Source organism: Alosa pseudoharengus, unplaced genomic scaffold (assembly GCF_046254945.1).
Source record: "Alosa pseudoharengus isolate Yale_2024_CS ecotype anadromous, Long Island Sound unplaced genomic scaffold, YU_APseudo_1.1 YU_APseudo_1.1_scf_14, whole genome shotgun sequence".
Taxonomy (NCBI): domain Eukaryota; kingdom Metazoa; phylum Chordata; class Actinopteri; order Clupeiformes; family Clupeidae; genus Alosa; species Alosa pseudoharengus.
In genome coordinates this window covers 16971406-16996938 of record NW_027468609.1, presented here as the reverse complement: position 1 = coordinate 16996938, position 25533 = coordinate 16971406, and the positions used below count along the sequence as shown (strand labels likewise).

The 25533-nt window shown below is 42.9% G+C and overlaps 2 protein-coding genes across 2 annotated transcripts in view; both read right to left on the bottom strand.

Moving 5' to 3' along the window:
* The window catches only part of mfhas1 (multifunctional ROCO family signaling regulator 1), a 36351-nt gene extending 31918 nt beyond the window's left edge, over positions 1-4433 (bottom strand). Inside the window, exon 1 of the mRNA XM_076283997.1 lies at positions 1083-4433. Within this exon, the coding sequence (XP_076140112.1) occupies positions 1083-4011 (2929 nt within the window). The 5' untranslated portion in view covers positions 4012-4433. The remainder of the gene's footprint in view (positions 1-1082) is intronic.
* A 2505-nt stretch (positions 4434-6938) lies between these two features.
* On the bottom strand, positions 6939-25028 carry eri1 (exoribonuclease 1). The gene is made up of 7 exons (XM_076283996.1): positions 24644-25028; positions 19281-19459; positions 12349-12565; positions 11985-12068; positions 11246-11355; positions 9137-9251; positions 6939-7917 (listed from the first exon to the last, which is right to left on the bottom strand). Exons 1-7 carry the CDS (start codon positions 24812-24814, stop codon positions 7675-7677), a joined length of 1119 nt encoding a protein of 372 aa, XP_076140111.1. The 5' UTR covers positions 24815-25028; the 3' UTR covers positions 6939-7674.
* Between the last annotated feature and the right edge of the window lie 505 nt (positions 25029-25533).

Sequence of the window (25533 nt, the reverse complement as noted above, 5' to 3'; positions counted from 1 at the left end):
ATTTCTGGACAGAGGGGATGGTCCAGTCCAGTTCCTGTCCGAATAAACGCTCAGACAGATGTTTCATTCACAACACTACAGAATTTCTTCAAACACACACGCACATGTGCACAAACACAGACACACACATACACAGGGACACAAACACACCCAACGGATGGACAAAAAGGCATGGTTTGTTGTCATGACAACCTCCTCCAGCTTCTACAACCATGTCAGTGCAGTTGACACACCCTGATCCTCTGTCAGTAAGACAAGCTGGTCCCAACCAATTTCTGTTTCTAGGTGGGGCTTTTTACTCCCCCTCTTTTCTCTCTCTCTCTCTCTCTCTCTCTCTCTCTCTCTCTCTCTCTCTCTCTCTCTCTCTCTCTCTCTCTCTCTCTCTCTCTCTCTCTCTCTCTCTCTCTCTCTCTCTCTCTCTCTCTCTCTCTCTCTCTCTCTCTCTCTCTCTCTCTCTCTCTCTCTCTCTCTCTCTCTCTCTCTCTCTCTCTCTCTCACACACACACACACACACACACACACACACACGTCCCCAGTCTACCACCTCAGTTCCATTGTGTGCCCTGTCTCCCCTGGTTAAACCTTTGCCACACTTTGTGTCAATATTTAATGTCAACTTAGGCACACACCAGCAAGCCTTTCAGTTGAGAAAGAGGCAAACATGCCTTGTCATTGCCCCCACACAAGACTACACAAAACAAAACAATCTATAGTACACAAAACTGAGAGGACTTCATGCATAAACCTATACTATAATATGCTCCTATTTTGATATACCATAACACTTCAAATTTATGTGCCATAAGCCGTTATTTACAAAACACCGACCTCAATAAACAAAAACAAGTCCAGTTGAGACATTATCCATCACTAGGTCAATACGTACTTATATTATTTGACATCACCACTACAAAGACTCAATTTGGCCTATACTAAATGAAGCATGTAAAGGCCTAAAATCAAAACAATTCACATAGCCTAGATCAGAACGGTAGAGTATATAGGTCACTTCTGTCTGTCTGTCTAGTGCAGGTGCCATTTGACCTGCCAAAGCTGGAGAAGAGGGACGGAGAGGGAATTACCTGGGAAGGAATGTGGGTTTGGCGAGCCTCGTTTCAGGCACTTGGAACACAGGACATGCACCGAGTAGTGAAGGCCTGGCCACTCCAGCAGAAGGACATTCAACTCTTCCACCAGGGGGGTGACGGCCTGCCAAGCTGTCCAGATATTTGGCAAAGACGCGTAGCTGGCTATGGACAGCACTTCGGCCTGCAGCCGCGTGCGGGAGGGCCGGTAGCTGACCACCACGGGCACCTTGCCGCGGTAGGCGAAGATCTGGTGGCGGCTGTCGGAGCGCTGCACCACGTGCGCGTTGATCTGGGCGCTGTAGCGCGCGAACAGACCCGGCGGGAACAGGAAGGGGAAACTGTACTCGATCTGCAGCTGCTCCACGGAGAAGAGCTGGCTGGACACGGGCGCCGCCCCGCCTGCCGCCCCCGACGTCCCGCTCACCCACCAGTCCTGGCCGTGCGGCTCCTCGTTGCTCACGTGACTGGGGAACTTGTACCAGACGGTGGCGCCGTTGAGCGGCTTGGTGCGCGGCTTGTTGATGCAGTAGCAGACGCCCATCTTCTCCAGCAGCTCCATGATGAGCGACAGGTCCTGCTGCGTCTGGACGAGAGGCTGCAACAGCAGCCGGATGACGTTGGACGGCAGCAGGCCGTTTTGCAGGAAGCCCTCGGCCAGGTGCTTCATCTGCGCGGCGCGCACGCGGTCCTCCCCGTCCGTCTCGGCCAGCAGGCGGTCCAGCATGACGTCGGCGTCGCGCTGGAAGAAGACGTTGAGGATGGCGATGAAGCGCGGCAGGTTGTGGAAGACGTACTCCTTGAGCGTGAGGCTGTCCTCGAAGTAGAGCAGCTTCCCGGACTCGTGCAGGTAGGAGAGCGCGCTCTGCAGACGGTCCTCGGTCAGCCCCGCCTGGAGGCCCAGGCGCGCCGAGTCCCACCAGGAGAGCCAGAGGTCCTGCGGCTTGACGTGGAGCTCCTCCAGCATCTGCCAGGACTTGGGCAGCACGCGGTGGAGGTTGGGGAAGATATCCCGGTGGTCGGCGACCGACATCAGCTTCTCCTTGAGCCGATCGACGTTGCGCCGCTCCTCACCAGCGCAGCTCACGCGCAGCACCGGCGACAGGATCTGCAGCCGGTGGTTGAGCAGGTACTGCAGCTGGGCCTTTTTGCGCCGCAGGTTCTTGTCGGACACGCCGTAGAAGAGCACGTGCGGGCTGGACGTCCGCACGTCGAAGCCCAGCGCCAGCGCCTCGTCCACCTGCTCGGCCATGCTCCGCAGGCAGTCGGTGGCGCGCCGCTCCTGCAGCGAGATCTGCCGGTGGATGTCCAGGCACTTCTCCTCCAGCTCCACCTCCTCGCACAGGTCCATGTGCGTGCCCACCATCAGCACCACCGCGTGGGGCACCTTGGCACTCAGCAGGTGGAGGAAGTAGCCCACGTGGTCTTTGAAGCTCCGGGGGGAATACGTTTTCAGATTCACCACCAGGATGTAGAGGGCCCCCGGGGAGAGGAAGAAGGGCTTGATCAGGTCATAGTTCTGCATCCCTGACAGATCGTAAACTATAAACGTGAGACTTCTGGCGATGTCCGCCACCCAGTTCGTCACGTCGATGCCATTGTTTCCCGCCTGGGTCTTTGCGTCCTGTGCTTTGTTGACAACACACTGCCTAAGGCAGGTTTTCCCCGCATTCTTCTGCCCCATTAACACCAGCTTTAATCTGGGCTTCACTGCAGGCTGAGAGTTGGCCAGCTCTTTCTGATAGGCTGCTATGTAAGGGATACCTTTCATGCAGACCTCATAGGGAGGCTGAATGAGAGGATTATCCTTCACCTTCCAAATGTTCACTTTGGCGAGCTTTCCAAAGTTGTCCGGAAGAATGGCAATTTGGTTACCCTGTAAAACGAGCTCCTCGAGTCTCTCCAGATCCACAATTGAGTCTGGAAGATAGGTGATTTTGTTATTGTCCAGCCACAAGTTGGCCAACTTGATCAGCTGGCCAAGCTCCTCTGGGAGAAATGTCAGTCTGTTTCTGCTCAAATACAACTCCTCCAGAGCACGGATTCGGAGGATGACTTGGGGGAAATCCTCAAACAGGTTCGAGGAGAGATTAAGCATTTTCAGCTTTTGCAGCTTCCCAAAAGACTGGGGCAGAGTTGCCAGCACGTTGCCATCCAGCATTAGGCTCTCCAGGTTTTGCAGGTCACAGAAAGTCTCTGGCAAAGATGATATTAGCGTGTTGCTAAGCCACATGATTTTGATAGACTCCAGCATCATAATGTTATTGGGGAGACACTCAAATTTATTCCCAGAGCAGTCTAGTTCCTCCAGGTCACTTAAAGCCAGGATTTCTAGAGGAAAATGGTGTAGCTTGTTGTGATCCGCATCCAGTGTGCGGAGCTTCCTGAGCTGGGAGAAGGACCTGGGAAAATCATGGAGCTCATTGAAACTGATATCCAGCTCCTCCAAGCACTGTAGAGCTCCAATTCCCGAGGGCAGATACTGAATCTTGTTGTGGCTAATGCAAAGCTTTTTCAAGCCCTTCAGCAGCACAATATCTTCCGAAAAATGACTCAGGCAATTATGGCTAATATCCAGCTCTACCAACTGACTGAGCAAAAACACGGCCTGGGGAACAGTGGCAAACTTGTTTCTGCGAAGGATAAGTATACGCAGTTTCGTCAACGTTGATCCCAACCCCTCAGGGAGTTCCTGAAGGCAGTTGTTACCCACGTTCAGAACCTCGATGTCCTTGATGTTTTCGGGAAGAGTAATTTTTTGGCTATTTTTAGTGCTGAGGGTAAGCTGGCGCAGGTCACTCCTCAGCTTTCTGGAGCGCAAAGCTGCATCTCTCCATAACCTGGCTGTCTTTAGATTGTTCTCCTTTTCAGCCATGGTACTGCAGCTAGACCCCTCCTCCTTGTTTTCATTGAGGGCAATCATCATTTATCCTGGCAACATGGTGATAGCTCCGCATGCTTCATCGATTCCCATGCACTGTGCGGAAGTCCTCACGGGTTCGACGTTCCGTGGAAATGTAACAACAACACAATCAAATACATCCTGAGCGCAAAATCCATCGAGCTTTTCAATCGCTTGCAGGCGCCCTAGACGATACAGCGGTGTTTCGTGCATCTTCAAGCGCTGCGCCATCGAATAGTACCGGACACATGAAACCCACCGCGAATTCAAAGGTAAACCGGGTCCAGTTTGGAAGGCAGGCAGTTCGCCTGGCACCGCCAGTGCGTGCTCCGGTACCACCGCATTCAAGCCCGTGCCGACATTTAGTAGGCAAATAGATTCGATTTAAATCACTAACCGCACGGCGCCTCGTCTCTGTCCGCTTGTACCTCCTCCTCCTGCGTGTATGAGTGTGTGTGTGTTCTCACCGACTGCAGTTACTCAGAGGAAAACACCAGCACCGCCTATTATACTGCGTCAGAATGCAGAGCCCACCTTCCCGGAGAAGGAAACGCTCATAGTCAAGAAGCGGGCAGAATAAAGTGTAAGGTGAACCTAGCCTACTGAATAAAAATGGCAAGGCATCACATTTCATATTTATATAGGCCTAAATCGTTTACTTTTTTATCGTTGGCTTTAAATATTTTCACAGATAATTGGTAAATTAATAGCCTAACTTTTAACAATCTCATTGTTCTTCAGCATATTAATAATTTCGCAAGATGTTTTCATGGTTGTAGAGTTCAAAAGTAAATTAGATTAGCCTATAAACTATAACGACACTAATTTGGTCGATTTGTAAACTAGATCATGCTGAAATAGAAATATATTCATACATGCTATTACATTTTCATTCATTTACAACAACGTAATATGCACTGCAAAGGGAGCTGGCATTTAACTGGATAAAAATAAGACAATTAACGATTTTAAAAAGTCTACAAATAGCAGCAAAGATTTAATCTGCAACAGAAAATTACTGTTATACTTGGGTCTGCCTCCCCCTGTCGGCTATTTTATGCACGAATACAATAAGTAGTTGTTCTTGAGATGCATAGAACGAGTTTAACTCGCACTTGCACAAAAAGTTATGTTGGTTTGTTTTTCCAACACAGGCTATCAGTGGTCCTATAAGAGGTTGTCTGAACCATACCACCAGAGTAGTTTAGTGTCAAACCTAAATGATGTCAAAGTAGTAGGCTAGTAATAGATGTAATATAACAGGGGTGGGATGTTTTTTTTTTTTTAAAGATTTGATAAAGATGCCCAGGGGCCAATGGTCCCCTCTGATTTGTCTTAAACAATATGTCACATACAAATGTTCTATAACAATTTTATTTTCACTGTCACAATGATATATATTTTTTAAATGCCAATGTAACCAAATCTAAACTGCTGAGGCATGAACAAATCTGCTGCTCTGCCTTTCTTTCATATCTGGAGTCAAATAACATAGTACAACCTGTATGGAATACCTTAAACTTGATAAAAAAAATCTTAACCTCGTGTTCATTTTAAACATGACTTACTATCAGTAATGCAAAGCCTGATAACATTTAAATTTAAACCATGACTCTTGCTCTTGTGTTTCACAAGATCATTCAGAAAGTAGGCTAATATTTTGTGCACATCTGCAGGTACATAACACCAGCAGTTATAGGCAAAACTTATTCAAAAGATTAGTACAATAAGTGCCATAAGTGCAAGAGCATATTTTTCAGATTGTCCAAGAAACAGGTTACTTACTGACACTAATGAGAAGGGTGATACTAAAATACATTGTAAAACCGAAGTTGCAGGCCGTATTAAATCTGACCGCGGGCCAGACATGCCTGTAATAGAAGAACCCTATGGCTTCATTGTTCATTCTAAAACAGCTGAATGAACATCCTCCAAGACTGGTGATTCCATAATTTTTGCCAGGGCAGGGGTTGTAGAAAATGAAACAAACCTACAGAGCTAATCTATTATGAGATTTACCACTTACTCTGAATAACGCCTGTCACCTAATCATGAACTCAGAATGCCCCCCAGGAGAGCTTCACAGACCAGTTTAGCATCCTCATATTGTCTACAAAAAAGGTACCACACTACTAAGAGATTGTTTGAGCATTGTTAGAATAACCCATGTTGGTCACACATGATATGCAGTTGTATTATAGTTTAAGCAGCTAATGTTGGAATGTATTTTGGTGATTGAATTTGAGGTTATGTTTGAATATTGCACTATGGTCTCTATGTCATGGTTGTGATTGAGTGAAGAACTCTAGTTTCAATATGTGAAGTTGTCCTTTGTCTATGTAATCTTTTATATGGGTGATGGGCTGCTTTAAAATCCAATGGAAATGACCATGATGCATCAGTATTTAGGCAATGGTTCTCTTAATGCATTTATTTATACATTGTTCCTGGTTTGGTTCTTTTCTCTGGGCGATTAGGCTTCTAGCTTCGCTTAGAGCCCGCATCAATGAGGCATACGCACTGGCAAGTGAAGCCTGTTTGTATTTTGTGCTGTCTGGTTTGGTTTGTTGCCGGTATTTGTTGGTAGAGGACCCATCATGAGTGTGGAGGAGGGTGAGTCTGGGACGCCAGACACCACTGTTGAGCCTTCTGGAGGTGTCGTGGGCCCAATTCAATAAAACATCTATGAAGGAAGATGCCTGCTTGATAACCCCAGTGAAATGCTCTTGAAGGCTGTTCGGTTGGTGTTTTTGTTAATGATTTGTTAATGATTTTGGTTTTGATGGTAAATAGGCCTGGTTGTAGATTGGCCGCTGTGTGTACCCTATAGCACGAGGAATTTAACGTCTCTTCGGTGTATATTTGAAATACCCATTAAATACCCAACGAAAAATAGTTCATGAAATACCCATGAAAAAAATTCAGCACAATTTATAAACGAAATCATGCAATTAACGGGCAATGTATTTATTGAAGAGGCAAGACAGATCAACAGAAAAGCATTTGTGTAATCCATCTTATCTGTGCAAAACATTATATGAATCGCAATATTTATCTTTTCCATCGACATAAGAGTGTCATGGCAAAGAAAGACGACAGAAGACATGAATCTGAGCGGTCACCGCTCAGGCCCAGACGAGCACAAAATGTGGTACACAAGTGTACACAACTGTAGGACCACAGTTCAAAAGATTGCAGCCCCCTTGGAATGCCTGGAAACTCATCACGAATGTCAGTCCTCATGTTTTTTCAAGGCACCGCATGAAAGGGATGATGAAAAGGATGGAATAGAAAGCTCTATTGGGACAGATATATTGATACATGTGCTAGAGAGGAAGAGCAGAGAGCAGCTGTTCCTGATTGAGTCCATGCTGTGAGGGGCAGGTGAATTATCCTGAGCCCTCATCTGCATCTCAGATGCAAGCATTTTATTCTCCTACTTCATTTTCTCAGTAGTGGGATTTTATTTCTTTGATGTCACAATCAGTACAATAGGGAAAATAATGGATTCCATGTTTGTGAGCTCACAATCTGCACTAGAGAAGTGACTGTGATGTCACAATTGATGTGCTGACAAACCGTAATGGATTCCAATTCTATGACATCACAATGAGAACCCTGTGAAGGCAGTGACTCCGTGATCTCTGAGTGAGGATCTCTCCGAGGCCCTGTCCTGTCCTGGCGGGTCTAGTGTCGGCCCTTGGGGTTGTGTGGGGGTGGCGCACCCTCAGGCGGAGCAGAGCTGGGCACACCCTGGAGCTGGCCTTCGTGCAAGTGCTCGTTGACGCGCAGCTGGCAGCCATCCTGCAGCATGCGCAGGGCGATGCGTGCAATGTTGCGCGCGTCGTCCAGACCACAGTGGGGCCGCCCCTCGTACTGCAACCCCAGCTTCTCCAGCATGCTGCTCAGCTTGGTATTGGTGCGAGGAACCTGCAAGAGCAGAACACCAGTTGTTATGGTTATTATGTCCACCAAGGATATTATGTTTTTACCCATGCCTGTTGATTCATTAGTTTTTTTTAGCAGGATTACATTTTAAAAAGTTTGGGCTCAATTTTCATGTAACTTGGTGGAAATGTCCTACATGGGCCAAGGACGAAACTATTATACTTTGAAGCATCTTTGACATGGCTGAATCTTTGCAGTTCTCTTGAACTGATAAGTTACCAAAAGGAAACAGGAAGATGGCAACTAATGTGAGGAATCTCATAAATATTTCTTTGCAATATCCAGGACAAAAAAAATAAGTCTCCAAGCTATATTTGGCTCACTGTTGATAAAAAAAAATGACTGTGTAATTGTATCGTAATAAAACCTGACAAACCGCTATTCACTATTCAAAACAATTGTTCACCTAGCAAACCAACCAACCAACTAACCAACCAACTAACTAAACAACCAAGCTCACTGATGGAGGAAGCACTTGGCATAGGTCTCTATTGAGTGCCATACTTGTTATGGTTATGTTCACAAAGTAGGTTCCCAAAGTAGGGGTCCGGGCCCACCCTGGGATCACAAAACAGCAAGTGGGGGATTTTTTTTTATTTTAAATGATCAGAAATATCATATTTTAGGCATATTTGTAACAAAGGATAAAAATAGTAGTTACATTTAAAATAAAAGCCTTTCGATTTTCTTTGCCCCTTCTGACCTCTGATGTGATTACGACTGATCAACAACATTAGCGCCCGCCGATTTGGCCGATACCCCATGCTGATACCAATATTTTTTTCTTTGTTTGTTTACTGGGTTTTGTTGTTGGTTATAGCCTTTAGTAGAGTAGAAAAAAAATAAAATCATAGCAGAAAACAGGCCGATATTGGCCAATATATCGGTGCATCCCTCGTTAGACAGATATTTACTTTATACCCAGAAAACTAACATTTCATGACCATAGTGTAGTGATAGTTTGGTACTTCAGCGGTCACTCCCCTCTCCTTCTCTTTTGTGTGTGATGTTTTTATATGTTTGGTTTTTGGCTTGGCTGTTTCTTCTCTTGTCTTTTTTTCCCCCAGTGTGTGTTTGTTAGTGGTGTCAACTGCTGTGTTCAGTATAACAATGTCCTCAGAAATGCACATCATATCATGCAGAAATGTACATAATTTTTGTTTATATAATGACAGTTACAATTTCATAATTACAATCATACCTTGTAAAAGTTCCCATAGGATTTTCTGATATTGATCCACTTCCTGGCAAAGGGTGGATATCGGAGTCCACTAATTCTGCACTGAATGTTGAGGAACTTGCTCATGTCCCAAGACCTGGGGAAAAAAAATGCAATCTCAGGATGCATAATTCCCATCAGACGTCAGACTCATTCAAATCAAGTTATCAAATATACACTGTATATTACATGAAAATATATATAAAAATGTTAAGAAGATGGAAAGAGAGCTTTTCCATCCACACCGCATAATTGATTACTAAAAAAGTTGTTGATTAATGAAATAGTTGACAACTTGATTAAAACCCCCCTTGGTAAGATTAGCTATATTTCCCCCCTCTGCTGGAGAAGTTGTGCATTATGCAATTTCAAATTGTGGAAAAAAGTAACGATAAAAGCACATGGATTTGTATAAGTAAGTATATATACTCTTTTGATCCCGTGAGGGAAATTTGGTCTCTGCATTTATCCCAATCCGTGAATTAGTGAAACACACTCAGTACACAGTGAACACACAGTGAGGTGAAGCACACACTAATCCCGGCACAGTGAGCTGCCTGCAACAACAGCGGTGCTCGGGGAGCAGTGAGGGGTTAGGTGCCTTGCTCAAGGGCAGTTCAGCCGTGCCTACTGGTCGGGGTTCAAACCGGCAACCCTCCGGTTACAAGTCCGAAGCACTAACCAGTAGGCCACGGCTGCCCCGACAGGAGACCGCGTGACAACGAAGCATCAAGCCGGACTCGAACCGGCGAAGCTACTGGCAGAATTCTTCATGTGCTCAGCAGAGCAACGCCCTCTCAATAGTGCTAAGGAGGGGATGATGTTTACAGCTAGCGAAGCGGTTAGCATAAGTTCAGCAGAATAATGTGGATGTAACAAGGTAAGAAACACGATTTAAAACACGTTTCTTGTTTCTCACTTCTCTTACCGGGACGGTAGTCCCAATGTTGCAAGGTTGGTTTTCCACATGGAGACGCTAGGGGGAGCAGGGAAAGTCACCATTTTCACCGGAACAGGTCACTAAACAGGTTTATTAAGTTGAAATATTTGCCAAGTTCCCCTTTAATTGTTGCTGCCCTTCTATACTGAATAATCTGATGGTAGACTGTAGCATTTTGATTAGATTTCACACACGGGCAAACCTCCTGCTGTAAACCACAGGGGTGATCTACCAGGGGAGGTTACCGATTTATCCAGATAAATTGGCTAGTATTCAAACACCTTCATTATCACGTAAACTGTTTGTGTGGCCCTGGTAAACTCCATGACATCCATGGAGTTTAAGCTAAGCGGCTAGCTGGCGAGCTCTGCAAAATGGACACCTTTTTGAAAGTAGAGCCAAAGGGATGGATATTTTTCAAGTTTTGGACGAGTACAATAAGGTAAATGGACTTGACTGGTCTGGTTCTGTGAAAGTGTGTTCAGACCGGGCCGTGGCTATGACTGGGAATAACAGTGGAATAACAGCTTTCATGAAGCAGAAAAGCCCCAAATGCATTTTTTACACACTGTATGCTCCATGGCTAAACAGATAGAGGATGAGCTGAATTTATTTTTACATTTGACGTAGTATCATTGATGGGTTTAATTAGACATTTTGCAAAAGGGGGACCTTGGCCAGAACCTAGAGGAATTTGGGGGGCCTCAATATAGTACATGTGATTTCTACAAGATGTGTTATTAATCGTCTACCAGTGCTTACCTGTCTATTGGACTGTGTAGGACATCTGTTAGGTGAGTGTCTGGGCTTATCCGTCTGTCAGTAGTGTGTATCTGTATTTGGTGAGTGTCTGTGCTTATCCATCTGTCAGTAATGTGTATCTGTATTTGGGGAGTGCCTGTGCTTATCCGTCTGTCAGTAGTGTGTATCTGTATTTGGTGTGTGTCAGTGCTGTCAGTAGTGTGTATCTGTATTTGGTCTGTGTCAGTGCTGTCAGTAGTGTGTATCTGTATTTGGTGAGTGCCTGTGCTGTCAGTAATGTTTATCTGTATTTGGTGTGTGTCAGTGCTGTCAGTAGTGTGTATCTATATTTGGTGCGTGCCTGTGCTGTCAGTAATGTTTATCTGTATTTGGTGTGTGTCAGTGCTTACCCGTCTGTCAGTAGTGTGTATCTGTATTTGGTGCCGAGCTCTTTCTCCTGCAGCCAGCTGACCACTCGCCGGAGCACCGAGGGGAAGGTGTCTGCGTCATCCACCATTTTCTAAAGTTAATTATATAAATAATGTTTGGTTAAAAATTGGACTCTTACTAAAACAAAATAATTATTTGAATTGTAGAATTCAACTGTTACTAAGCAATTGACCATTAATTGTCTTGTCTTTGAAACATGTGTAGTGACGAGTGGACATGTACATACTCTTCAGGATTTAAGTACAGTTGGTGTTGTTTAGCTAATGCTTTTATCCAAAGTGATATGATTTAGGTGGCAACACTATTGCAGCACACCCTTTACACATTTGAACACATGAACACGTTTTAATCATTATAGCTTAAATACCAACTCTGCTCCAGCCTGTCTCCAGAGTTCTGATGCTGCACATTATACAACAGTAGAACATGTTTTCAACTGATTGTGACCCAGGGACTTTCTAAGGACTTTCTAACAAAGGAAGCAACCTGAGGACCACCACTGAATAACAAATAGTGAGTGTCACCCTGAATCTACATTATAAATGCATGGTCAGGGACCACCAGCAATACCCTCATTGGCCACCAGGAGGCCACAGAGCAGTGGTTGAAAACCCCTGCACTAGCACAGAACACTAGTGTCGCCTACCTAAACTCCGCAAGAGAGCAGACTTCACCTGACCAGGCAGGCGCATGCCTCACCTGTGTGATCCCAGTCAGCTGAACGCAGAAATCCGACAGCTTGGGGTTGACCTCTGGCCTCACATACTCCTGAAAGGTGTCGACCTGAAACAGAACGACCGGGCGCTTCAAACCACCGCTCACCAAACGGGCACAAAACCCGAATCTCAGCTAACGCAGCTATTACTGCAGTTTCTTCCACTTGTTGGAGGATATGCCTCACAGCAACATTAGAATGTATGAGGGCATTTCACACATCATATATATTATCCATACTCTACATCAACATGCCAATAAACAAAAACAACAGACAGACCAATAGAGAGATAAATAAGGAAATATTTATGCATGGAACTGACACTGGCATGTTCCGTCACCCACTCACAATCTCCAGTGTGTGTGTGTCGATGAGGACGATGGGGAACTCGATGATCTCGTGCTCGAAGTCCAGAGGGTTGCTCTCTTCACAAGTGGCCTCAAAGTCGACCACACAGATGAAGTCGTAGAACGTGCCGGTCTTCTCTGCCTCTGCTGTCGAGAGCGTCAATTTTTGCTTCTTGTAGTAGCTCTTCAAACGTTTCTTCAGAACGTCTTTCACACCTCTAAAACACACACACACACATACACACACACACACACACATAGAGAGAGAGAGAGAGGATTGGAAAGTGCCATCAGGTAAGCTGTGCTGCAGCTGTAGGTCTCCACTCTCATGCTTAAAACGATGTGTACCAGCACTAAATTAATAAAATTACACACTTCAGAGATTGCAATGCTTAAGGTATTTTGCAGACACTTTTACCCAAGGTGATTTACAACAACTTTCAATATTGTTGTACAATATCTAGAGATGCACCGATATGGAATTTTAGGGCCGATAACGATAACCGATATTTATTGGTTTGTTGTGGCCGATACCGATACGATATCCGATAATATTACTCTTGAAAAAAATTGTGAAAAGTGATTTGGGGAAAGCATTTAATAAGCATAATTTTATTGCAGTAATTTTACCTACCACTAAATGATGGACAGAACTCATAATAGTCCTCAATAGTACAGCAGTCAAAAACATAACAGTAGCCTAGCCCTACAGTATGTGTGGCTCCTTTAAGTGAACCTGACGTCAGTGAAATCTGAGTGAGTGGCTAGAGAGTTTGAATCGTTTTCATTTAGGACTAAACGCTCATAAACGGCTCAGTTTGGAATAAGCTACAGTATAGCGACCAAATCAGTGTTTGTGAGGGAAACTTGAAACCTGAATAAAACTCCTCAGACTGTATCTTATGCTTATGTCCGTCTACTCTGTTGCGCAGAACATGCTGCAGCAGAAATGAAAGGAGTTAGCCCTGAAGGTTTTAATAACTTATTATGATGACCTGTCTGGAACTGAAGCACGAATGGTTAGCATATTTCTAGGTAATAATACAAAACCCAAGCTAAAGAAATGCAAATATAATACTAAAACACAACTTAGAACTAGGCCTACTTATGTACTCGTCCCACTAACGAGTTTGTTTATTTGTTTCCCCGACCAGTGCGGTAAAGTGCAAACACACCAGCACAAGACGGCTCTAGATAGGGCTGAGCTCCGCTCTGTTAAGGTTAAATGGCAGATCGATCATTCACGAGAGGATTTTGAGATGCACAGATTCCCAAATGAACGCATATCCACAGATTTGGTTAGAGTGGTGAAATACATTCACACCGCTGACATTATATTGAGGAAAAAGTATAGCCAACCAAGCTCAAGTAGCTCAGTGTAGCCAGACGGACCTTAACGTAGGCCTAAATGAGGACTTTAAAAAATATCGGCGCAAATCGGCCAGAATTCTGTTATCGGACCGATAATAATATTTTCATTTTTTCACTTGTCGGCTAATAATATATCGGCCGCCGATATATTGTGCATCCCTAACAATATCCCAGCACAAAAAGTAAAAATGTGTGTCAAATATTTACACAAGTCTCTTATGCATCTAATCCATCATAATGCTGGTGGGAACACTCACGGTTGAGAAACATTTGAGTACATATCTTACAGAACCATGCATCAAAAGGGTGTCAGACTCATATTAGGCAGAGAGCTGGATTTGTTGGAATGAGACCCAGAGGGAGCCATCCTTGTCGTGGTCATTGTCACAGACATTATCATTATTTTTCTGCATGGGTATCAGATTGCTGTTTGATGATATCTTCCTTGACTACAGCCACTTACAGTATGAGCAAACAAGGCCATAGGTTTATAATTTACAGTCATATACTGCCTATTCTTTTTTCAAAGATACTACCTTCCATTAGCCTGACGAGCCAGACCCATATCAAGATGTAGGGTCTGGTAACTCACCATTGGCAGTGCTCAATCCGAGGGACGGGATAAACAGTTGTCTTTCAATGTCCCTCTGCACGCAATAGGATAGCGCTACAACTCATGAGTCCCATATGTTTTCCCACCAGCGGAGCTAGTTGGTTGGTTGATCAAACTTTTGCCAACTTAAAAAAATGCTTAACGACTCACAATTCAAAGACCACTGTTCACCAGCAGCAGCATCCATCTTCTTTGTTTTCAAGTAGCAGGGAATTCACGCTGAACCATCGCAACTCTGCCGTCATTATGTTAAGTTCATGGTGTAGTCTATGTGATATGCATGACTACGCAGTATAGCCATTCATGATATACGTTGTCAAATATTGAAGTTGTGGGAACTGGGGAGTTTACATAGCTTAAGCTGTATGTTTCTTTCGTCCCCCATGCTGTTTCATTTGTCTCAGCCTGGAGGGACCAATGAAATAAAAAGCATGTTCGACTTCTGCTTAATTAACTCCTGAACGGTTTTGTTCAGAGCTGACAATGCAACTGTATTTGACAGAGGACAGATGTAGGCTAATAGTGACAAAATATCAGGTGTCAGTGTTTTACGATGTCTTTGTAAATTATGTTTAATTAAAAAGTGTTTCATTCGTCAAAGTTTTCCCCACCACTTAAAAAGCATCACCATCTCAGTATACCCACTTAAAATAGGCAAGGATACGTATTACATTTGATCACAGTATACCCACTACAGCTAACTACTACATCACAGTATATCCACTACAGCTAACAAGACTACAGCACTGGTTAAGCCCGTCCACCGACTGTATACACAATGTGATTGCCCTGACTGAAGTTTGGTTTTTCCAGCTCGCAAGCCAATGGAGAGTTGCTAGACCCTGGCTGCAAATTACATTTGCTGCCGCTAGGGTGCGTCTAGATTTCTAGGCTAACCTTCCATGTCAGTCTTTTTCACCAGCATAGAGAGTATATGGCCATACAAACATAATGTAAGTCTTCCTTCCTGAGGATGGTTTATAGTGTTACGGTTAATTGATTTATAATATCATAGAAATATGGATTACTAGGCTACACATAGTTGATGACAACTGGATGCAAATAATTTTTTAGAAAATGTCATTATCCCTTCCTATCCAAAACATCTTTGTGGCTGTGTAGAGGGGAAGAATTTGATTAGGAGACAGTCTGATTCATATATCTGATTACCCATAATCTTGACAGCCCCATATCTGGTCATAACCCTTTCACAAACAGCCTACTATGGCTTGAAGTGATCAATCTAGACAAGCACGTTCCAGATGTACATACAGCGGGGAAAATAAGTATTGAACACGTCAATATTTTTTTCAGTAAGTATACTTCCAGTGAGGCTATTCGCATGAAATTTTCACTGGACATTAGTATTAACTTAGGTAATCCACACATATATAAAAACCCAAACATTAATGTCTAAAAGTAGAGTTATGAGTAAAAAAGTGGAATGGCACAGGGAAAAAGTATTGAACACGCTAAGAAAAAGCAGTACTCAAAGGCAAGAAATGGCAAGGAACAAACTGGAATCTATAAGTAGTTAGAGAAATTATCCCTCCTATCTGTGCAAATTGATATAAGCTGGGTTAGTACATACTGGTGGGCTATAAAAAGGTTTTTTGTTACCAAGGTGTCAAACAAGAAACATTTCATAATGGGTAAAAGCAAAGAGCTCTCCCAAGACCTTTGCAACCTTATTGTTGCAAAACATATCAATGGAACTGGTTACAGATGCACATCAAAACCTCCGAAGCATCCAGCAAGCAGTATTGGAGCCATTATCTGCAAGTGGAAGGAACATCACTGCATCATCACTGGCCATGCACAGGCTCTCCTTGCAAGATTTCTGACCAGGAAGTCAGAAGGATAGTCAGAAGAGTAGCCCAAGAGCCAAGGACCACTCGGAGAAAGTTCCAGAAAGACTTGGTACAGTTGTTACAGAGAAAATCATAGGTAATGCACTCCACTGCCATGGCCTCTATGCACGCTCATCCCGCATGACTCTATTGCTGAAGAAAAACATGTCAAAGCTCGTTAAAGGTTTGCTACACAACATTTGGACAATCCTATGAAATACTGAGAGAATGTATTCTGGTCAGGCGAGAGCAAAATTGAACTTTTTGGATGTCATACTACACACCATATTTGGGGGAGAAATGGCACTGTGCATCACCCTAAAAATACCCTACCAACAGTGAGGTTTGGAGGTGGTGGCATCATGGTGTGGGGTTGTTTTTCATCTCATGATACTAGCAGACTTCATACAGTTGAAGGAATGATGAATTGAGTCATTTTGGTCTGGGAGAATCTTGACCATCGACCAGGATGATGAGGATGAGACATGGCTAGACCTTCCAGCAGGACAATGATCCAAACCATTCAGCAAAGGAAACTCTCAATTGGTTTCAGAGAAAGGAAATCAAGGCCCTGACTTCAATCCAATTGAACAGTTTTGGAAGTTAACTAAAGATCAGGATTCACAAGAGGGACCCCTGGAATCTTCAATATTAAAGGACTATCTGTTGAAAAGAATGGGCCAAAATCACACCAGAATACTGTAACTGGTTAGTTTCGTCATACGGGAAATGCCTTGAAGCTGTCATTACGAATAAAGGCTTTTCCACAAGAAATTTCAGCAGGCGTGTTCAATACTTTTTTCCTGTGTCATTCCACTTTATTACACATAACTCTACCTATGGACTTTAATGTTTGGATTTTTTTATATGGGTGGATTATCTGAGTTAATACTAATGTCTGGTGAAAAATTCATGCAAGTAGCCTCATTGGAAGTATACTTACTGAAAAAAATGTTGACGTGTTCAATACTTATTTTCCCCGCTGTAGAGATGTAAAGTTAGACGAAATTTCAAAAGGCTGCTAATATGAGTGTTGTTATGTATAAGTATAAGTATATATACTCTTTTGATCCCGTGAGGGAAATTTGGTCTCTACATTTATCCCAATCCGTGAATTAGTGAAACACACGGCACACAGTGAACACACAGTGAGGTGAAGCACACACTAATCCCGGCGCAGTGAGCTGCCTGCAACAACAGCGGCGCTCGGGGAGCAGTGAGGGGTTAGGTGCCTTGCTCAAGGGCACTTCAACCGTGCCTACTGGTCGGGGTTCGAACAGGTGTTATACGGTAACTGGCTTTCATGTTAACTGGCTGGACTGTTCACTTTGCCTCTGGAGTTAACAGTAACCGCCCCCTTCTTTTGCAGATGTGTTCAGCTGATGATTTAGCCTCCGATACCTGGCCGCAGATTCGTCTGTTTAACTGAAGTTCAAATAGACATGTTTGTGATGCTCCACTTTGTTGTTTAATAAAGCGTTAGCCTACAACACGATGTGTCGGCGTTGGAAGTGTCAGGTTATCTGTAGTAGCCTAGGCTAGGCTACATGCGCTGGACCATGAATATGCCACCAAATAAATAAACTCCACGTGGGTCTCGAACCACCACTAAATTAAACTGCTTGCGTGATAACCTGACACCAACCTGCTTGCGCCACTAACCAGTTAACACTTCCCAGTGAAATTGGTGATATGTACTAGGCCTACTAGTAAATGAGGTCAACTAGTATGTTATTGTGTTTAGCAGGTTAACACAGCGGATTATGGTGACTGGCTACTGTGTTATCTTGCAATGTTGCCCAGAGTAGTCTATCGGTTCAGTTTACAAACGTTTCACTGATTGCAGCCAGGCTGTGGCCGCCTCTAGGCCTACGTGTCTTATTATGAACGCCAGCAAATAAATAAAAAAAGATTCGAACTCGAATGACAAAACTAGAACTATAATCTGCATATTAACCTGATGCATATCACAACGAACGTGAAACACGCATTGAAACCTATGATTGAAACGCACAATGTGCAGGAGAAGTCTAATGTGTCTTCATTTTACACAAAATCTTACATATCACAAAAGAGATGTAATATCAAATATCACAAGATACACGTAGGCCTAGGGTATTTACGTTCGTGTTTTGACATGTTAACATAGGTTTGAGGTGTAGGCTATTAGATTTATATATATTTTAATAGTTTATTTCTCACCAAGTGATAAGATGTATGTGGCGCAACAGGTTGATGCGTTGATAAGGCTCTTTTTAGTCTAGCCTATGGGTTCAATCCTCGCCATTCACAGTTTTTTAAATTTATAAATTTTTAGACAAGCAATGCTTCCTCAATTTAGGCTGAAGATAGACTAGGTGGCCGCGGGCAGCCTGACCAGCAGTCAGTGAAACGTAAAAACCATTAAGCCTAGGCTATACTTTGAAGGTCTAAATGGCTTGGGCAATGCAGCAAGATAACAAAGTAGCCAGTTACCATGATCCACTGTGTTAACCTGCTACAAACACAATAACATACTAGGTGACCTCTTTTACTTGTAGGCCTAGTAAATAAGTATGGCCAATTTCGCTGGGAAGTGTCATCCTGGTTAGTGGCGCAAGCAGGTTAATGTCAGGTTATCATGCAAGTAGTTTAATTTAGTAGTGGTTCGAGACCCACGTGGAGTTTATTTAGTTTTATTTATTTGGTGGCATATTCATGGTCCAGCGCATGTAGCCTAGCCTACTACAGACAACCTGACACTTCCAACGCCAACACATCGTGTTGTAAAGCTTTATTAAACAACAAAGTGCAGCATCACAAACATGTCTATTAACAGACGAATCTGCGTCCAGGTATCAGAGGCTAAATCACCAGCTGAACACACCTGCAAGAGAAGGGGCCGGTTACGTTAACTCCAGAAGCAAAGTAAACAGTCAGCCAGTTAACATGAAAGCCAGTTACCGTATAACACCGGCAACCCTCCGGTTACAAGTCTGAAGCGCTAACCAGTAGGGCCACGGCTGCCATAGTTAATTTCAAGAAATGCTGTGATGCCTGCCGGTTGCATGTGTTTCTCACCCACCCATATCAATCCTATAACATAGGCGCGGCTCTAACCTCGTGTCCAGCTTCAGCTCGTACAGCTTGGCACGGAGCTCGTCCCGGCTCATGCGGTTGATGTGCCCGTTGGCCAGAGCGATCTCTTTGTACACGGGGTCGCTGAACTCCCCGTGCGAAGGGGATACAGCTGGCACCGGATCCACCGTACTGCCACCCGGAGGGCAACCAGTTTTCACCTGAGGAGAGGAAACGATGTTGTGTTGATAAACGTCAGACGTTGGCTGCATGTGTCTTTATATCACTTCGGTAAAGTTAGACAGAAATTGGCAGATTCACAAGATTCGCGTTTTGCGGTTCAATAAATCATAGGAGAAACGTTTTCATTGCATAATAGAGAGCTCTATCTAACCGTAATAAGGTAGACAACAAGCTACAACCCGGTTTTCACCCGAAAGAACCGTGTACATATGTGGATAAATAAAACGCATCCCTGTGAGCATTCTGCTTTCAGCCGAGCGTGTAGGGACCGTCTACGAAGGGCAAAACCGAAAGTGGATACAAATAAATTTAAATAGCTTCACTGTTATTGAGCCTAGTGCTTCCAAAATCATAGCACAGAGCTAGTGCTTCCCTAGCAACACACTACACCTGTCAATTACGGGAAAAACGGACTCACCCTATTTATAATATATTTTTATTGGGGGTAAAATTCAATAGCTTCACTGTCATTGAGCCCTGTGCTTCCAAAATCACAACACACATCTAGGGCCTCCCAAGCAACATACTAAAGCAGCTAATTATGGAAAAATGGACTAGCCCTATTTATAATATATTTTTAATGGGGGGAAAATTCAATAGCTTCACTGTTATTGAGCCTAGTACTTCCAAAATCACAACACACATATAGGGCCTCACTAGCAACATACTACACCAGCTAATTATGATAAAACGGACTCGCCCTATTTTTTATATATTTTTTATGGAGGAAACATTCAATAGCTTCACTGTTATTGGGCCTAATGCTTCCAAAATCACAACACACATCTAGGGCCTCCCAAGCAACATACTAAAGCAGCTAATTATGGAAAAATGGACTCGCCCTATTCACAACATATTTTTAATGGGGGGAAAATTCAATAGCTTCACTGTTATTGAGCCTACTGCTTCCAACATCACAACACACATATAGGGCCTCAGTGGCAACATACTACACCTGCTAATTAGGGAAAAATGGACTTGCCCTATTTATAATATATTTTTTATGGGGGAAACATTCAATAGCTTCACTGTTATTGAGCCTACTGCTTCCAAAATCAAACACACATCTAGGGCCTCCCAAGCAACATACTACAGCAGCTAATTATGGAAAAATGGACTCGCCCTATTCATAACATATTTTAATGGGGGAAAATTAAATATCTTCACTGTTATTGAGCCTAGTACTTCCAAAATCACAACACACATCTAGGGCCTCACTAGCAACATACTACACCAGCTAATTATGGAAAAACAGACTCACCCTATTTTTAATATATTTTTTATGGGGGAAACATTCAATAGCTTCACTGTTATTGAGCCTACTGCTTCCAAAATCACAACACACATCTAGGGCCTCCCAAGCAACATACTACAGCAGCTAATTATGGAAAAATGGACTAGCCCTATTTATAATATATTTCTAATGGGGGGGAAAGTCAATAGCTTCACTGTTATTGAGCCTACTGCTTCCAAAATCACAACACACATATAGGACCCCAGTGGCAACATAATACACCTGCTAAATAAAACGCATCCCTGTGAGCATTCTGCTTTCAGCCGAGCGTGTAGGGACCGTCTACAAAGGGCAAAACCGAAAGTGGATACAAATAAATTTAAATAGCTTCACTGTTATTGAGCCTAGTGCTTCCAAAATCATAGCACAGAGCTAGTGCTTCCCTAGCAACACACTACACCTGTCAATTACGGGAAAAACGGACTCACCCTATTTATAATATATTTTTATTGGGGGTAAAATTCAATAGCTTCACTGTCATTGAGCCCTGTGCTTCCAAAATCACAACACACATCTAGGGCCTCCCAAGCAACATACTAAAGCAGCTAATTATGGAAAAACAGACTCACCCTATTTTTAATATATTTTTTATGGGGGAAACATTCAATAGCTTCACTGTTATTGAGCCTACTGCTTCCAAAATCACAACACACATCTAGGGCCTCCCAAGCAACATACTACAGCAGCTAATTATGGAAAAATGGACTAGCCCTATTTATAATATATTTCTAATGGGGGGGAAAGTCAATAGCTTCACTGTTATTGAGCCTACTGCTTCCAAAATCACAACACACATATAGGACCCCAGTGGCAACATAATACACCTGCTAATTAGGGAAAAATGGACTTGCCCTATTTATAATATATTTTTAATGGGGGACAAATTCAATAGCTTTACTGTTATTGAGACTAGTGCTTCCAAAATCAAAACACACAGCTAGGGCCTCCCTAGCAACATACTACACCTGCTAATTATGGAAAAACAATTTACAATATATATTTATTGGGGAGAAAATGTAATAGCTTCACTCTGTTTGAGCATAGTGCTTCCAAAATCACCACACACATCTAGGGCCTCCCTATCAACATAATACACCTTCTTGTTTTGGTAAATTATGCTCAGCCTATTTATAATATATTTTTATTGGGGATAAAATGCAATAGCTTCACTCTCATTGAGCCTAGTGCTTCCAAAATCACAACACACATCTAGGGCCTCCCTTTTAACATACTACTCCTGCTAATTTTGGAAAAGCTGGCTAAGCCTATTTATAATATAATTTTATTTCATAAAAAAATCAATAGCTTCATTGTTATTAAGCCCAGTGCTTCCAAAACCACTTCACACATCTAGGGACTCCCCATCAACAGACTACACCTGCTTGTTTTGGGAAATTATGCTCAGCCTATTTTTAATGATTTTGTATTGGAGAATAAATTCAATACCTTCTCTCTTATTGAATTTAGTGCCTCAAAAATCACTCCACAAATCTAGGGTCTCCCTAGTAATGTCAATGGCTTCACTGTTATTGAGTCTAGCGCTTCCACAATCCTTCTTCACATCAAGGGTCTTCCTACGGTTGTACTACACACATCTACTACACACGTCTCTTTATTGTGACAGCCCAGCTCTAACATGCCAGGTCTGTCTTTCTCCCTGGATGGCCTTGCTGCTTGCCTTGACTTTTTCTTCAATAAAGATTAATGAAAGATAGGCTGATCAAGAATTTCCCAAAGTAGCAGGTGTAGCACGATAGGGAGACCCTAGATGTCTGGAGTGACTTTGGAAGTGCAAGACTCAAAAATACTCAAGCTATTTAAAATGTTCAAATAAAAATATATTATAAATAGGGCGAGTCCATTTTTCCATAATTAGCTGCTGTAGTATGTTGCTTGGGAGGCCCTAGATGTGTGTTGTGATTTTGGAAGCATTAGGCTCAATAACAGTGAAGCTATTGAATGTTTCCCCCATAAAAAAATATATTAAAAATAGGGCGAGTCCGTTTTTCCATAATTAGCTGGTGTAGTATGTTGCTAGTGAGGCCCTATATGTGTGTTGTGATTTTGGAAGTACTAGGCTCAATAACAGCGAAGCTATTGAATTTGTCCCCCATTAAAAATATATTATAAATAGGGCAAGTCCATTTTTCCCTAATTAGCAGGTGTAGTATGTTGCCACTGAGGCCCTATATGTGTGTTGTGATGTTGGAAGCAGTAGGCTCAATAACAGTGAAGCTATTGAATTTTCCCCCCATAAAAAATATATTATAAAAAGGGCAAGTAATTTTTTCCCTAATTAGCAGGTGTAGTATGTTGCTAGTGAGGTCCTAGATGTGTGCTGTGATTTTGGAAGCAGTAGGCTCAATAACAGTGAAGCTATTGAATTTTCCCTCCATAAAAAATATATTATAAAAAGGGCAAGTAATTTTTCCCTAATTAGCAGGTGTAGTACGTTGCTAGTGAGGCCCTAGATGTGTGTTGTGATTTTGGAAGTACTAGGCTCAATAACAGTGAAGCTATTGAATTTTCCCCCCATTAAAAATATGTTGTGAATAGGGCGAGTCCATTTTTCCATAATTAGCTGCTGTAGTATGTTGCTTGGGAGGCCCTAGATGTGTGTTGTGATTTTGGAAGCATTAGGCTCAATAACAGTGAAGCTATTGAATGTTTCCCCCATAAAAAAATATATTAAAAATAGGGCGAGTCCGTTTTTCCATAATTAGCTGGTGTAGTATGTTGGTAGTGAGGCCCTATATGTGTGTTGTGATTTTGGAAGTACTAGGCTCAATAACAGTGAAGGTATTGAATCCCCCCCCCCATTACAAATATATTATAAATAGGGCTAGTCCATTTTTCCATAATTAGCTGCTGTAGTATGTTGCTTGGGAGGCCCTAGATGTGTGTTGTGATTTTGGAAGCACTGGGCTCAATTACAATGAAGCTATTGAATTTTACCCCAAATAAAAATATATTATAAATAGGGTGAGTCCGTTTTTCCGTAAATGGCAGGTGTAGTGTGTTGCTAGGGAAGCACTAGCTGTGTGCTATGATTTTGGAAGCACTAGGCTCAATAACAGTGAAGCTATTTAAATTTATTTGTATCCACTTTCGGTTTTGCCCTTTGTAGACGGTCCCTAGACGCTCGGCTGAAAGCAGAATGCTCACAGGGATGCATTTTATTTATCCACATATGTCCACGGTTCTTTCGGGTGAAAACCGGGTTGTAGCTTGTTGTCTGCCTTGCTACGGTTAGATAGAGCTCTCTATTATGCAATGAAAACGTTTCTCCTATGATTTATTGAACCGCAAAACGCGAATCTGCCAATTTCTGTCTAACTTTACCGAAGTCTTAATATCTGAATGTAAACAAACAGCTAGCAGGTCTAGCCAGCCAAAGTAGCACGTTTAAATTGTAATGTACGTATACTATAAGAACACACTGACTATGTATATAGCCAAATGACACAAAATACTTAAATTATAATATGCTGCCATGTTTTGACAACAAATCTTAAGCGAGACAACAGTTGACATGACGTGCTCTTGAGTAACGTTATCTGACAGCCACGCTAAAATGACACTGTGGCAGTTCTACGTTAACGTTACTTAGCCCAATGCCAAACAACTGTTGAGACGTCAATGAACATACAGAAAACATCGTGAACACTTGGGCCATTAAATCAGAACACAGCTATCGGCTTGCTAACAGTAGCTAGTAACAGCAGAGAATGTGGTAACAGTAACGTTACAGGTTAGCCAAGTGACAAAGTTAGCTAACGTCAACGTGACCTGGCTAACGTTATTTCCCCAACTGTGCTATGCTGATTTCCAAGAGACACTTATGACGAAAACATTCACAATTACTTACAAGGGGGGTGTCACGGACGCCAGATTCAACTGGATTCTTATTTTCATCTTGATGGTGGATATTCTCCTTCTGCTCTTCCATTTCTGAGTGCGGAAAATTAATGCTCTCAGTCTGAAGCCCCTTCTTCCTCGGGCTCTTCAAGGTTTTCGCGCGCGCCTTCTCCGTAAACATACCACGAGCTCGCTCGCAGAGCAATGGCGCAGAGATTAACAACGGAAAGGGTTAACTATGAGCTTGCTGTAACACTTTCGGCGCAGTTATAAACACACTGAGAAAATAGTCTGAAATCGGGTTTTGGTTTTAACTGGCATTTACTTAACTTGAAATTAGGGAAATGATAAACAACATGCAGAGGAAGCGAGTCTTCCTCTGGTATTCTATTTTCACGTCCACTGTTTTCACGTCCAATGTTCAAAATGAAATAGCGCCAACTTTCGGTGGGGATGCCTGCGTTTGTCACATCAACAACCACCTGTCCAGTCATTATCTCTATTTGACGCGATTTGATAGACCTCTGTGCCATATAGTCCTTATGATGTAAATATATAGTATGGGTTCCCAGCATGCAGAAACTGCCGGATGCTAATTAGCATATGTTGGGCAATTTGTGTAATTGAGCTAATTAGCATACATTAGCATAATCGCCTATATTGATCATATAATAAGAGCTGCTTGGCCAAAATGGTCAATGATAGTATGTTTTTAGGGGTTACTGGAGATGCTGAGTCCATATCTGACATTTTCAAGACTCAAAATCACTATTTAAACATGGTTTGGTCACATTCTTACTCTCATTAACCTGATTTTGCAAAAAACGTTTGGTCCAATTTAGACAGATTTTTGGAGGATAGGGCTGTAGCGATATAGTAGGGCTGTAACGATACACCAAC